The 15,423-nt window shown below is 49.0% G+C and overlaps 1 protein-coding gene across 1 annotated transcript in view; it reads left to right on the top strand.

Moving 5' to 3' along the window:
* Positions 1 to 15,423, top strand: part of ASCC2 (activating signal cointegrator 1 complex subunit 2) — a 41,631-nt gene that overhangs the window by 19,118 nt on the left and 7,090 nt on the right. Inside the window, exons 8-11 of the mRNA XM_040416685.1 lie at positions 16 to 128; positions 8,579 to 8,653; positions 13,972 to 14,079; positions 14,159 to 14,227. Of these exons, the coding sequence (XP_040272619.1) occupies positions 16 to 128; positions 8,579 to 8,653; positions 13,972 to 14,079; positions 14,159 to 14,227 (365 nt within the window). The remainder of the gene's footprint in view (positions 1 to 15; positions 129 to 8,578; positions 8,654 to 13,971; positions 14,080 to 14,158; positions 14,228 to 15,423) is intronic.

Below are 15,423 nucleotides of genomic sequence, written 5' to 3'. Positions count from 1 at the left end.
CTTTCCTATTCACAGGATCTGCGGGATGCAGTAATCTATATTTGTGACACTTCTAGCACAATTTGGGCTTTTCTTGAGATATTTCCAATGGCTTCCAACACTCTCCAAAAACACAACTTTCTCAGCAGGTATTGGAGTATAGGAACTTACAGGGGAACTTACACTTCCTTTTTAAAGCCACCCTCAGGTTCCAAAATGAAAGCAAAATGCAAAGTTACAATATCTTGCACAGTTTCTCCGATTCACAGCCCCCTCCTCATTTCTGTAAAATGGCCACCAGCTTCTCAGACCAATGCACTTAAGCATTGTGAGATGCTCCTCCTGCCAATGGATGGATTAGCGGAGAACAGGGGAAGAGCGTCTCAGACAGCCCAAAGTGTTCCTGGAGTAGTCTGAGAAGCGGGTGGCCATTTTACAGAAATGTAAAGGGGACTGGGAATCGGAGGAATGATTAAAAAGGATGGCACGACAGGTGTTTTAAAGGGTTTCTGTCATCAGAATTTTCAGAATTCGCTATTCTTGTGATTATTTGCTATTCTTGTAATTATTCACTATTAAACTGGCTGACATTAGCGATGTGCTAATGTCAGCTGCACCTAACTATGCTATTCTTGTGATTATTCATGCCCCTGTTACTGCAGAATGCTTACTTTTATAATATGCAAATTAGCCTCTAGGAGCAGGGAAGGCGTTGCTCCTACACCTAGAGGCTCTGTTCTCCCACCTCATTACACGCCCTCCAAGTCTTGATTGACAGGGCCAGGCAGCTTTCGCATCCTTCTGCCGCCCCTGTGTGCTGGGGATATTGTGTAATGAGGTGGGAGAACAGAGCCTCTAGGTGTAGGAGCAACGCCTTCCCTGCTCCTAGAGGCTAATTTGCATGTTATAAAAGTAAGCATTCTGCAGTAACGGGGGCATGAATAATCACAAGAATAGCATAGTTAGGTGCAGCTGACATTAGCACATCGCTAATGTCAGCCAGTTTAATAGTGAAAATTCTAGTGACGGAAACCCTTTAAAGGGACTCTCAGCAGGTTGGACCATGCAGAGGTGCTGACAGCACTAGGGGCTGGGGAGAGCAGTACAAACATACCTTTTGTGGCAATTTTATTATCAGGAGTAGTGTGAATAGGAACTTTTATTCCTTCAGGCACTGCTCCTGCACATGCACTGTAGGCGGAGCTTCTGTCCTCTGCATTGAACTGCTGCAAAGCCCCTCTCTTATGCTCTGCGTGACAGCTGAAGCATCCAACCAGGAGAAACTACAGCTGTCACTGAGAGGAGGGGTGTGCAACAGCTCAGTGCAGAGAGCACTCCACAGTGACGCTCCACATCCAGGGCACTTGCAGGAATTTGCGTATATATATATATATATATATATATATATATATATATATATATATATATACAGTACAGACCAAAAGTTTGGACACACCTTCTCATTCAAAGAGTTTTCTTTATTTTCATGACTATGAAGGCATCAAAACTATGAATTAACACATGTGGAATTATATACATAACAAACAACTGTGAAACAACTGAAAATATGTCATATTCTAGGTTCTTCAAAGTAGCCACCTTTTACTTTGATTACTGCTTTGCACACTCTTGGCATTCTCTTGATGAGCTTCAAGAGGTAGTCCCCTGAAATGGTCTTCCAACAGTCTTGAAGGAGTTCCCAGAGATGCTTAGCACTTGTTGGCCCTTTTGCCTTCACTCTGCGGTCCAGCTCACCCCAAACCATCTCGATTGGGTTCAGGTCCGGTGACTGTGGAGGCCAGGTCATCTCCTTCATGGTCAAATGGCCCTTACTTGCAAAGTTTTCCCAATTTTTCGGCTGACTGACTGACCTTCATTTCTTAAAGTAATGATGGCCACTCGTTTTTCTTTACTTAGCTGCTTTTTTCTTGCCATAATACAAATTCTAACAGTCTATTCAGTAGGACTATCAGCTGTGTATCCACCTGACTTCTCCTCATTGCAACTGATGGTCCCAACCCCATTTATAAGGCAAGAAATCCCACTTATTAAACCTGACAGGGCACACCTGTGAAGTGAAAACCATTTCAGAGGACTACCTCTTGAAGCTCATCAAGAGAATGCCAAGAGTGTGCAAAGCAGTAATCAAAGCAAAAGGTGGCTACTTTGAAGAACCTAGAATATGACATATTTTCAGTTGTTTCACACTTGTTTGTTATGTATATAATTCCACATGTGTTAATTCATAGTTTTGATGCCTTCAGTGTGAATCTACAATTTTCATAGTCATGAAAATAAAGAAAACTCTTTGAATGAGAAGGTGTGTCCAAACTTTTGGTCTGTACTGTATATAATATATATATATGCAAATTCCTGCAAGTGCCCTGGATGTGGAGCATCACTGTGTATATAGATGGATATATATATTATATATATCAAATATATATTTCTCGCCCATATTCCTTGGGGGACACAGGAAACCATGGGTATAGCTCTGCTCCCTAGGAGGCGTGACACTAAGTGAAAGCTGTAAGCCCCTCCTCCATCAGCTATACCCTTCAGCCTGGAGAGAGAGACTGCCAGTTTTTTGCTTGGTGTCCAAGGAGGCAAGACACTCCCTGCTTAGGCAGGGTTGCTTTCCTATAATTTTTTATTTTTTGCGTTATTTGTTGTTTTTAATTCGGTTTTTTTCTACTTGCAGGGACAACAGAGGCGCACTAGACCCCTCTGTTTCTCCCGGGGTTGAGTTGCGCCAGTGACGGTAATGCCGCACTGCCGCCTCCCCCACAGAAGACAAGGTGGACCAGGGCAGCCTCGCTCCCCTGCGTCCCGCCAGCTCAAGGGTCGCCCGCACGCCAAGTCCCTCCCCCGGCTTCCTGCCACTGCGGTGCCAGTAGCTGAAGGGGCGACCCTGCTGGACGGATTGAGGGTGAAGACAGCGGATGGTGAGAGTGGCTGCCCAGCCCCCCCCCCCCTTTTCCTCTCCTTCCCACCGCTGCTACGTCTACGCTTGGAAGACTCAAGCGTTTTTTCCATACATCATCACCCCCCCATAGGCATAACTGGGCCGGCAACTTTTACCGGGCATCATTTGGGGGGGACTTCGGTCTTCTCCAGCGGCAGGGCATCAGGGGGACGGCTGTGGGCAGGAGGCCGTCTGCCACATCCAGGCGCGGCCGGGGCCGCTTACTTGGCGCGAACGGCGCCATTTTAGCTTGGCCGGCACTTCATCCTTCTCGGGGGTCAAATCATTTTGCCGCGCGCGAGCGGCTCTGCCTTCTCCTTCAGCGCGGCAGGGGGGGGGCGGAGCTTCCTACATGCGCTCCGCTGCTTCCTGTTTCGTCGGGCTCCACATCTCTAGTGCTGCGTGGAATCCTCTCTGCCGTCCGATCCTGAAGCTCTTCATCTCCGTGCCTGCTGCCACTCCTCCACAGCCTCCTTCAGTCTGCTGCCCTTACTGCTGCCGCTTGCGCTGTCCGCGGGTCTGGTAGGACTGTTAACTCCCTCCGTGCCACCAGTGCTGCTGCCTGGGTGTAATCACTGGGGCCTCCCCCTTTAAGTGCAACATTTTTTCCACCATGTCAGACCCTTCTGCAGCCGCCAAGCCTTGGTACCATGCCTGTACCGCTTGTAGGGAACCCTTTCCCCGGGGGCAGTCTGATCCGCACTGTCCTGCATGCCGGGCTCCACCGCAGCCTCAGTCGCCCGCTGTGTTGCTCCCTGCTTCCTCTGACCCGCCTGACTGGGCTAGATCCCTGTCCCAGGCCGTGGAAAGCCTCACCCATGTCGTGGGCCGCCTAATAGACAGGCCGCCTACCCCGCAGGATGCCACTCTTACTGTCGCACCCTCCGGGTCCACCGCTTCTGCCGCTGCGGCGGGTTCACCCTCTCTTAGTGACCCTTCCCGAGCTAGGCACTCTCAGAAGCGTTTTAGAGTAGAGCGAGCCTCCTCCTCGGATGCCTCTCTCTCTCCGCCACGCGTGCGCACTCAGACGGGCCTCTCCTCTCCAAAGGATTCGCCCTCTGAAGGTGAATTGGCGGCTTCGGATTTGGAAATGGACTCGGCCCTGCCGTTCAAGCTAGCCTCAGCGATGGGTCAGCTCATCTCTGATATTCGTGACACCTTTAAGGTGCAAGATGACCCCCCTAGCTCTGACGCAGCTAGCGTCTCCTTTATCAGACCCAAGCAGGCCTCCAAAGTCTTTCCAATCCACTCTGATTTCTCCTCCGTGGTGTCTAAGGCTTGGGCTCGCCCGGGCGCCCGTTTTGTCAATCCCAAGAAGCTGGATATTTGCTATCCTTTTCCAGCCGATGTTGTGGCCACCTGGTCGTCCCCACCCAAGGTGGACCCCCCTGTGGCCCGTCTGTCAAAGAACACGGCCATCCCTGTTCCCGACGGGTCCTCTCTTCAGTCAGCGGAGGACCGTCGCATGGAGACCCTTTCCAAGGGCATTTTTGCTGCCTCCGGTTCTGCCCTCAGACCGGTTTTTGCTTCTGCCTGGGCAGGTAAAGAAATCTCTGCTTGGGGTGTGCAGCTGGAGCAGGAGTTGGACTCGGACGTCCCCATCCAGGACCTACGTTCCTTGGCCCAGCTTATTGTTCGGGCTGGGAATTTTGTTTGCGAGGCCTCCCTTGATGCGGGAGCCCTTATAGCACGCTCCTCCGCCCTGGCCGTTTCCGTCAGGAGGGAACTCTGGCTGAAGGTTTGGAAAGCGGACGCTGCCTCCAAACGTTCCTTGGCGGGGCTACCTTTTGCGGGTTCCCGCCTTTTCGGGGTCTGCCTAGACGAGCTTATTTCGGAGGCCACGGGTGGTAAAAGCACCCATCTTCCTCAACCCCAAGCCAGGGGCGCCCCCCGCGGACGCCCTGGTGCGTCTCGTTTTCGGTCCTCCCGCAGGACCTCTGGGGCTCCCCCCGCAGCTGCCGCTTCGGCCCCTCCCCAGGATTAGCGTAGGAAGCCGTTTTTTCGGGCGCAGCCCTCCTGGCGCAGGCCGCAGGCTGCCCGCACACCCGCAGCAAAGCAGTCCTCTGCCTGAAGGTGCGCCCCCACCCACCCGGGTGGGGGGCCGGCTCCTCCTTTTCAGGGACGTCTGGATGGCTCACGTCTCCGACGCCTGGGCTCTCGAAATTGTGTCTTCTGGATACAAAATCGAATTCGCGTCCTTCCCTCCAGATCGGTTCTTTCGCTCCCGCCCGCCGCGGGACCCGAAAAGCGCGGCCGCGTTCTCCGCGGCTATTCAAGCCTTACTGGACAGGGGGGTGATTACCCCCGTTCCTCTAGAGGAAAGGTTCCAAGGGTTCTATTCGAACCTCTTTGTAGTTCCCAAGAAGGGAGGTTCGGTGCGGCCCATTTTGGACCTCAAAAGGCTCAACCGTTTTCTCCTCCTTCGACGGTTTCGGATGGAGTCCCTCCGTTCCGCGGTGGCTTCCCTGGAGCGGGGAGATTTCATGTCTTCCATCGATATACAGGATGCCTACCTCCATGTTCCGGTAGCCCGGTGTCACCATCGCTTCCTCCGATTCGCCGTGGGGGACCTTCACTTCCAATTTGTCGCCCTTCCCTTTGGGCTGGCAACAGCCCCCCGGTGTTCACCAAGGTCCTGGCCCCGGTTTTGGCCTTACTCCGCTCCAGGGGTGTTTTTCTGCTACCGTACTTGGATGATATCCTCATCAAGGCTCCGTCCCTTTCTCAAGCGGTTGCCAGCGTGGATCTCACTCTAGAGACCCTGGCGAGGTTCGGTTGGGTCATCAACTTCCCCAAGTCCTCCCTTCCCCCCTCCAGACAACTGGTCTTCCTGGGAATGCTTTTAGACACGGGAGCGGCGGAGGTACGTCTTCCCTCGGAAAAACGACTGACCCTCCGTCGGGCGATTCGATGTCTCCTTCTCCACCGTCGACCGTCCTTCCGCTTCTGCATGCGGGTCTTGGGGCAGATGGTTGCCTGCTTCGAGGCGATCCCATTTGCGCAGTTTCACTCCCGCCCTCTCCAACGGGCGATCCTCTCCTCCTGGGACAAATCGCCGGAGTCTCTGGACCATCCCTTCCGTCTATCGCCTCCGGTGCGGTCATCTCTCCGCTGGTGGTTACAGGCCCCTCTTCTGGGCAAGTCCTTTCTGCCGCTCAACTGGTTGGTGGTTACAACCGATGCCAGTCTCTTGGGCTGGGGAGGCGTGTTTCCTCCCCGATCCGTCCAGGGCATTTGGTCTCCATCGGAGTCCAAACTCTCGATCAATGTCCTGGAGCTGAGAGCGGCCCTTCTGTCTCTGCGACACTGGACTCATCTGCTGAGGGGTCATCCAGTTCGTGTGCAATCGGACAACGCCACGGCCGTGGCGTACATAAACCACCAGGGGGGCACTCGCAGCGATGCGGGAGGTCACCAGCATTCTCCGTTGGGCGGAAGCCCACGTCCCGGCTCTATCTGCAATTTTTATTCCAGGGGTGGACAATTGGGCGGCGGACTTCCTCAGTCGCACCACCGTCGACCCTGGCGAGTGGTCTCTTCACCCGGAGGTGTTCGAGGCCATTTGCCTTCGTTGGGGCATGCCGGACGTGGACCTCATGGCCTCCAAGTTCAATCACAAGGTCCCCGCCTATCTGTCCAGGGCCAGGGATCCGGGAGCTTGCGGAGCCGACGCCCTCGTTCTTCCTTGGCGAGGCTTCGCGCGTCCATACATATTCCCTCCCATCCCACTCCTGCCCAAGGTCCTTCGGAAGATCGCGGCGGAAGGCGTCTCGGTAATTCTGGTCGCTCCGGACTGGCCCCGCCGGTCTTGGTACGCCGACCTCATGCTGCTCCTGGCAGACGTGCCCTGGCCGCTGCCCGCCAGGGAAGATCTTCTCTCTCAGGGACCGATCTTCCACCCGCGTTTAAGGTCCCTACGTTTGACGGCGTAGTTGTTGAGACCACCGTCCTGACACGTAGGGGTTTTTCTGCGGACGTCGTCCGCACCATGATCCGCGCCCGTAAGCCGTCCTCTTCTAGGATCTATTATAGGACCTGGAGGACCTATTTGGGGTTCTGTGCCGATCTGGGGATTCCTCCGCTCCGCTTTTCTCTCCCCACCGTTTTGTCCTTCCTTCAGAGTGGCCTTGCCCAAGGTCTGGGTCTTAGTTCTTTGAAGGGTCAGGTGTCTGCGCTGTCCATTTTGTTTCAGCGCCCACTGGCCCCCCTTGGTCCTGTCAAGACTTTCCTTCAGGGCGTGGCTCACGCGGTTCCTCCGTACCGCCCTGGGACCTGAACCTGGTTCTCTCAGCGCTCCAGGCTTCTCCTTTCGAGCCTCTGCGGACTGTTTCCTTGCGGCTTCTGTCCTGCAAGGTTATTTTCCTTGTAGCCGTCACCTCTCTTCGGAGGGTGTCCGAATTGGCTGCACTCTCCTGTCTAGAACCTTTCCTAGTGTTCCACCAGGACAAGGTGGTTCTTCGTCCGGTCCCTTCCTTCCTTCCTAAGGTGGTCTCCGCCTTTCATCTGAACGAGGACATCGTTCTCCCCTCCTTGTGTCCTTCCCCTTCCCACCCCCGGGAGAGGAAGCTTCATCGCCTGGACGTTGTCAGGGCGCTCAAGGTTTACCTGGAGGTAACCAGCTCTTTCAGGCGTACTGACTCGCTCTTTGTGGTTCCGGAGGGGTCGCGCAGAGGGATGGCGGCGTCCAAAGTCGCTATCGCCCGTTTTGTCAAGATGGCTGTTACTGAGGCTTATCTCGCCGAGGGCAAGGTTCCGCCCCTTGGTGTTACCGCTCACTCCACTAGAGCGGTCGGGGCTTCCTGGGCTCAGAGGAATCGGGCTTCTACGGAGCAGATTTGCAAGGCAGCCACTTGGTCCTCCTTGCACACCTTCACCAAGTTCTACAGGGTGCATACTCATGCGTCGGCTGACGCTGCTTTAGGCCGTCTGGTGTTGCAGGCGGCAGTTGATTGATGCCTCTGGGTGTTGGTCTAGTTTGTTCTGGTCCCTCCCTTCTGGGACTGCTCTGGAACGTCCCATGGTTTCCTGTGTCCCCCAAGGAATATGGGTGAGAAAAGGAGACTTTTGTATAACTTACCAGTAAAGTCTCTTTCTCGCTCTTCCTTGGGGGACACAGCACCCGCCCTTCATTTGGGTTTACAGTTGTGGTTCCGGCTTGGTTGCCCCCGTTGGGGCTTGACAGTTCTTTTTTCCGGTTGGTGGTTATCTTTCACTACTTGGACACGCAACTGGCAGTCTCTCTCTCCAGGCTGAAGGGTATAGCTGATGGAGGAGGGGCTTACAGCTTTCACTTAGTGTCACGCCTCCTAGGGAGCAGAGCTATACCCATGGTTTCCTGTGTCCCCCAAGGAAGAGCGAGAAAGAGACTTTACTGGTAAGTTATACAAAAGTCTCCTTATTTATTATATAATATATTCATATTCACACTACAATTTAAAGTTTTGTATAGTGTATATCAACGACTAGTGTCCTAAGTACCAGATTTAAGTAAAGAAAAGTCACTGATTCTACCAAGAAAATGAACCAGTGTGATGTTGAGGTATAGTGCATGATTGGTATGTATGGAAACATGTTTCCTTGTAACATGAGCTGAAACTGTACTGGATTTTAATTATAATTTCTTGTTCTTTTCAGTTTGAGCTCTTTTTATGAACTGTGCTGCACAGAGCTTGAATCTGCAATAATAAAAAGAAAATTTCAAGATAAGAGGTGAGTATCATTTTCTGAAACAATTATACGTAAACAATTAGAACACAACACAATAGATAAATGATGTATATTCCAAGCTAGATAGCAAGCACATACAGAGCTTTTACTCACACATGTGGAATGGCGCTGGCTGGGGCGTTTATACTAGCGGTGTGGTACGTTTTTGGAAACTGCTTTATAACTGGAAGTTCTTTGGAAACAGACAGAGGAGAAAGTATTGGGATATGACCTGACGGGATAGCGGACCTGTGGTTGAGATGTAGCCATTATGCAGGCAAAAACTGCCTGGCTGTGCAGGCCACAGCTATTTGGTATGAAATTTTTAAAAATTGATTGAGAGTTGCTTGCTTACGGTTAATGGCCACACAGTTTTGCGGGAACTGCACAGCCAGTGACATTAAAGGGGTAGTCCCAACTGGGACATGGATGGCATATTATTAGCCTATGGCATCAATGTCAGATACGTGTGGGTACCACCTCGAGACTCGCTTCTGTCATGAGAATGGGGCCCCCGAAGTGAAGGGATAGCAGCCACCCTGCGCTGGCTCGGCTATTTCTAGCAGTCCCATAACAGTGAATGGAGAGATGTCCATGCTTGCATGGCTTGCTCTCCATTCAACACTATGGGACTTTCAAAATTAGCTGAGCAAATGCTGCTCGCCCATTTTCGGAAGTCGCACAGCAGTGAATGGAGAGCAAGCTGCGCATGCACAATGTGCTCTCCTTTACTTCTGGGGCCCCATTCTGGAGATAGGCACGGGTCCCCGAGGTGGGATCCACAGCTATCTAATATTGATGACATATCCTAATGATATGCCATCAATGTTCCAGTTGGGAATACCTCTTTAACCGCCTCCGGACCGCCTAACGCAGGATCGCGTTCCGGAGGCGGCAGCCCTGCGCAGAGTCACGCATATATGCGTCATCTCGCGAGACGCGAGATTTCCTGTGAACGCGCGCGCGTTCACAGGATCGGAAGGTAAGCGAGTGGATCTCCAGCCTGCCAGCGGCGATTGTTCGCTGGCAGGCTGGAGATGCGATTTTTTTTTTAACCCCTAACAGGTACATTAGACGCTGTTTTGATAACCGCGTCTAATATACCTGCTACCTGGTCCTCTGGTGGTCCCTTTTGTTTGGATCGACCACCAGAGGACACAGGCAGCTCTGTAAAGTTGCACCAATCACCACACTACACTACACCCCCCCCCTGTCACTTATTAACCCCTAATTAACCCCTGATCACCCCATATAGACTCCCTGATCACCCCCCTGTCATTGATCACCCCCTTGTAAGGCTCCATTCAGACGTCCGTATGATTTTTACGGATCCACTGATACATGGATCGGATCCGCAAAACACATACAGACGTCTGAATGGAGCCTTACAAGGGGGTGATCACCCCATATAGACTCCCTGATCACCCCCCTGTCATTGATCACCCCCCTGTAAGGCTCCATTCAGATGTCCGTATGTTTTTTACGGATCCACGGATACATGGATCGAATCCGCAAAACACATACGGACATCTGAATGGAGCCTTACAGGGGGGTGATCAATGACAGGGGGGTGATCACCCCATATAGACTCCCTGATCACCCCCCTGTCATTGATCACCCCCCTGTAAGGCTGCATTCAGATGTCCGTATGATTTTTACGGATACATGGATCGGATCCGCAAAACACATACGGACATCTGAATGGAACCTTATAGGGGGGTGATCAATGACAGGGGGGTGATCACCCCATATAGACTCCCTGATCACCCCCCTGTCATTGATCACCCCCCTGTCATTGATCACCCCCCTGCAAGGCTCCATTCAGACATTTTTTTGGCCCAAGTTAGCGGAAATTATTATTTTTTTTCTTACAAAGTCTCATATTCCACTAACTTGTGTCAAAAAATAAAATCTCACATGAACTCACCATACCCCTCACGGAATCCAAATGCGTAAAAATGTTTTGACATTTATATTCCAGACTTCTTCTCACGCTTTAGGGCCCCTAGAATGCCAGGGCAGTATAAATACCCCACATGTGACCCCATTTCGGAAAGAAGACACCCCAAGGTATTCCGTGGGGGGCATATTGAGTCCATGAAAGATTGAAATTTTTGTCCCAAGTTAGCGGAAAGGGAGACTTTGTGAGGAAAAAAAAATAAAAAAATCTATTTCCGCTAACTTGTGCCAAAAAAAAAAAAATTTCTATGAACTCGCCATGCCCCTCATTGAATACCTTGGGGTGTCTTCTTTCCAAAATGGGGTCACATGTGGGGTATTTATACTGCCCTGGCATTTTAGGGGCCCTAAAGCGTGAGAAGAAGTCTGGGATCCAAATGTCTAAAAATGCCCTCATAAAAGGAATGTGGGCCACTTTGCGCATCTAGGCTGCAAAAAAGTGTCACACATCTGGTATTGCCGTACTCAGGAGAAGTTGGGCAATGTGTTTTGGGGTGTCATTTTACATATACCCATGCTGGGTGAGATAAATATCTTGGTCAAATGCCAACTTTGTATAAAAAATGGGAAAAGTTGTCTTTTGCCGAGATATTTCTCTCACCCAGCATGAGTATATGTAAAAAGACACCCCAAAACACATTGCCCAACTTCTCCTGAATACGGCGATACCACATGTGTGACACTTTTTTGCAGCCTAGGTGGGCAAAGGGGCCCACATTCCAAAGAGCACCTTTAGGATTTCACAGGTCATTTACCTACTTACCACACATTAGGGCCCCTAGAATGCCAGGGCAGTATAACTACCCCACAAGTGACCCCATTTTGGAAAGAAGACACCCCAAGGTATTCCGTGAGGGGCATGGCGAGTTCCTAGAATTTTTTATTTTTTGTCACAAGATAGCGGAAAATGATGATTTTATTTTTATTTTTATTTTTTTCTTACAAAGTCTCATATTCCACTAACTTGTGACAAAAAATAAAAAATTCTAGGAACTCGCCATGCCCCTCACGGAATACCTTGGGGTGTCTTCTTTCCAAAATGGGCTCACTTGTGGGGTAGTTATACTGCCCTGGCATTCTAGGGGCCCTAATTTGTGGTAAGTAGTTTGAAATCAAAATGTGTAAAAAATGACCTGTGAAATCCTAAAGGTGCTCTTTGGAATGTGGGCCCCTTTGCCCACCTAGGCTGCAAAAAAGTGTCACACATGTGGTATTGCCGTATTCAGGAGAAGTTGGGCAATGTGTTTTGGGGTGTCATTTTACATATACCCATGCTGGGTGAGATAAATATCTTGGTCAAATGCCAACTTTGTATAAAAAAATTGGAAAAGTTGTCTTTTGCCAAGATATTTCTCTAACCCAGCATGGGTATATGTAAAATGACACCCCAAAAAACATTGCCCAACTTCTCCTGAGTACGGCAATACCACATGTATGACCCTTTTTTGCAGCCTAGGTGGGCAAAGGGGCCCACATTCCAAAGAGCACCTTTCGGATTTCACCGGCCATTTTTTACAGATTTTGATTTCAAACTACTTCGCACACATTTGGGTCCCTAAAATGCCAGGGCAGTATAACTACCCCACAAGTGACCCCATTTTGGAAAGAAGACACCCCAAGGTATTTCGTGATGGGCATAGTGAGTTCATGGAAGTTTTTATTTTTTGTCACAAGTTAGTGGAATATGAGACTTTGTAAGAAAAAAAAAAGAAAAAAAAAAATCATCATTTTCCGCTGACTTGTGACAAAAAATAAAAAGTTCTATGAACTCACTATGCCCATCAGCGAATACCTTAGGGTGTCTACTTTCCGAAATGGGGTCATTTGTGGGGTTTTTCTACTGTCTGGGCCTTGTAGAACCTCAGGAAACATGACAGGTGCTCAGAAAGTCAGAGCTGCTTCAAAAAGCGGAAATTCACATTTTTCTACCATAGTTTGTAAACGCTATAACTTTTACCCAAACTATTTTTTTTTTTTTTTTACCCAAACATTTTTTTTTTTATCAAAGACATGTAGAACAATAAATTTAGAGAAAAATTTATATATGGATGTCGTTTGTTTTGCAAAATTTTACAGCTGAAAGTGAAAAATTTCATTTTTTTGCAAAAAAAATCGTTAAATTTCAATTAATAACAAAAAAAGTAAAAATGTCAGCAGCAATGAAATACCAACAAATGAAAGCTCTATTAGTGAGAAGAAAAGGAGGTAAAATTCATTTGGGTGGTAAGTTGCATGACCGAGCAATAAACGGTGAAAGTAGTGTAGGTCAGAAGTGTAAAAAGTGGCCTGGTCTTTCAGGGTGTTTAAGGTAGGGGGGCTGAAGTGGTTAAGCAGATGACTGCCAATAAATTTTTTTATCGATCTAATACCAAATGGCTGTTGCTCACATTGCTGCAAAGTTTTTGCCCGACTGCGTCTGCTGTGGGCTAGCTGTCCCATCTGACCGTACCATTCTGGCTTGGAGACAATGGGGCACAGTCACAAAGGTCCCCTACCACCTCACACTATAAGATCCAGCTTTGTCATTGACCAGCAGCCTAAATCTATTTCAATGCTGCCAAGCAAGGAAAAAAAATAATAATTGTAGTTTCCCTTTTTTCATGAATAAGTATTTAATTGGTAACGGTTTATAATCTTTTACATTAAAGGGAACCTGTCACCGGGATTTTGTGTATAGAGCTGAGGACACGGGTTGCTAGATGGCCGCTAGCACATCCACAATACCCAGTCCCCATAGCTCTGTGTGCTTTTATTGTGTAAAACTACGATTTGATACATATGCAAATTAACCTGAGGTGAGTTCTGTCCCTGACTCATCTCATGTACAGGACTCATCTCAGGTTAATTTGCATATGTATCAAATCGTAGTTTTACACAATAAAAGCACATAGAGCTATGGGGGACTGGGTATTGCGGGTGCTAGCGGCCATCTAGCAACCCGTGTCCTCAGCTCTATACACAAAATCCAGGTGACAGGTTCCCTTTAACTGTCTAAATTAAAAAAAAAAAATAATGAAATTGCATGTTTCATAATTTATCACTGGCTTTATAAATGGTAGCGCAACGTTATGTCAGGTGTAATTAGAAAGGCATACCATGATCTAATAGTCAGGTGTAAGGCTTTATGCACACCCTTGACACTACTGTTGGAATGCAGGCTACGATTTGACCTCGGATACAAATGGACATGTTGTTCTGGCCTCCTCCACCTACATAATTATACACTGCATACACCAGCAATATGCCATCATTAAGGTGGTACAGTAAACTTGGGTCTAAATATATCTGCATATAAACGCATGTTGAGGATGCCTGTTTGGTAATGGAAATGGCAATTGTGGATTTTTTTTCATTTTCGCTAGCGTTCAGCTCGATCTGTGGAGGAGACTTTGTCACTCCCGGAAGAAGTTAATAGAAATCTCTCACATCCTCATCAGCAGCACATGTCTGCAGCCCATCCTTGAGCACAGGTAAATATGACGCTTTCCGTCTGCCTTTTTTCCTCTTCTATGGCACAAGATTAAGCCCGAGCCTCTGTTGTCTTTTTAGAACAGAAAATATTCAACCTTATGTGGAAGAATTCCTACAAATATTAACAAATCTGCTTCCCGAAAGAAGGTAAGGGTATTTCCAGTGTAAAAAATAAACGGATTCTGATGCCAATTTTCTAAAAACATGTTTCATATATGCGACAAGCATGCTCTGTGAACTTGGAATAAGCCATGCTAATTCATGATAAATAATTAAAGCAGAATTGTCAGCTTAGAGGGGTTGTTCACCCGATGAGACCTTTCCTGCAGCATGGCCGGACCCACAGTGCGAATCATACTTACATGATCCTGCCATTGTGTGCCGACTCTGCAGGTCCTGGGTCTTCCTGCGTTAACATCCGGTTTGGTGTGGGCCATGGGGCTGCTGCAGCCAGTGCCTGGCTGCAGTGGTAACATATCACCCATGCGTCATGTCACACATGGGTGACGTGTATATAAGGGCAGCTATTACAACAACAGGTCCTTAGTACTAGTGGCCAAATCGGTACACAACATTATTGTGCTGACTACCAGGAGTGCTAAAAGAATACAGTCGACTCATTGTTGTGTCCGGTGTATTCCTAAGGAGCGGGCTTGACCGGCACTCAGGGCATTGATGGTCAGGGCACTGTATATGCACATATACACAGCAGCCTGTCAGTCAACGTGTTAGGGGTGGGTGAGGTCTCTTTCATGAGTACACCGAACTCTAAACTATGGGGGTCATTTATGAAGCACATTACTCCTTCAGGTGTAAATAAAGTTGCAAACCCCCTTTTTTTTTTTTTTAATGCCTGTGCCACAATATTTTGTGGCACAGTCGTTTATGCGCCACGCCTGGGAGTGACGTGGTGTGGGTGGGACTTCGGCTCTGACAAATTTGCCATCTTTTATGCTTGAAAACGAGTAAAAGAGGCGTGAAGACTACTCCAGTCAGGGACTGCAGTAGATTTCACTGTAGGCGCACTGACTGCTGGAGGTGCCTAATCTATGACGAGGCGTGCGCAAAGGGGAAACAAAGATCAGTGTAAATGATCCCCTATGTGTCTGTTGTATTCCGTGAGCACTCCTAGTAGCCAAAAGACTCGGTATATATATATTTTTTGTGCCTTATTGGTTACCAGTAGTACGGACCTGTAACTCTAATATCTGCCCTTACACTTATGCACTGTAATCTAGCCATAACTTATCACTAGCTCCCTGCCTTGTTACTATAGGCTTACTATATAGAAACACCTATCATACCGTATTACCTCCTGACCCTATGCCCAGAAAAAGAATAGC

The sequence above is a fragment of the Bufo bufo genome, chromosome 2 (assembly GCF_905171765.1).
Source record: "Bufo bufo chromosome 2, aBufBuf1.1, whole genome shotgun sequence".
In the NCBI taxonomy this organism is placed as follows: Eukaryota; Metazoa; Chordata; class Amphibia; order Anura; family Bufonidae; genus Bufo; species Bufo bufo.
This window is presented reverse-complemented; position numbering and strand designations above follow the sequence as displayed.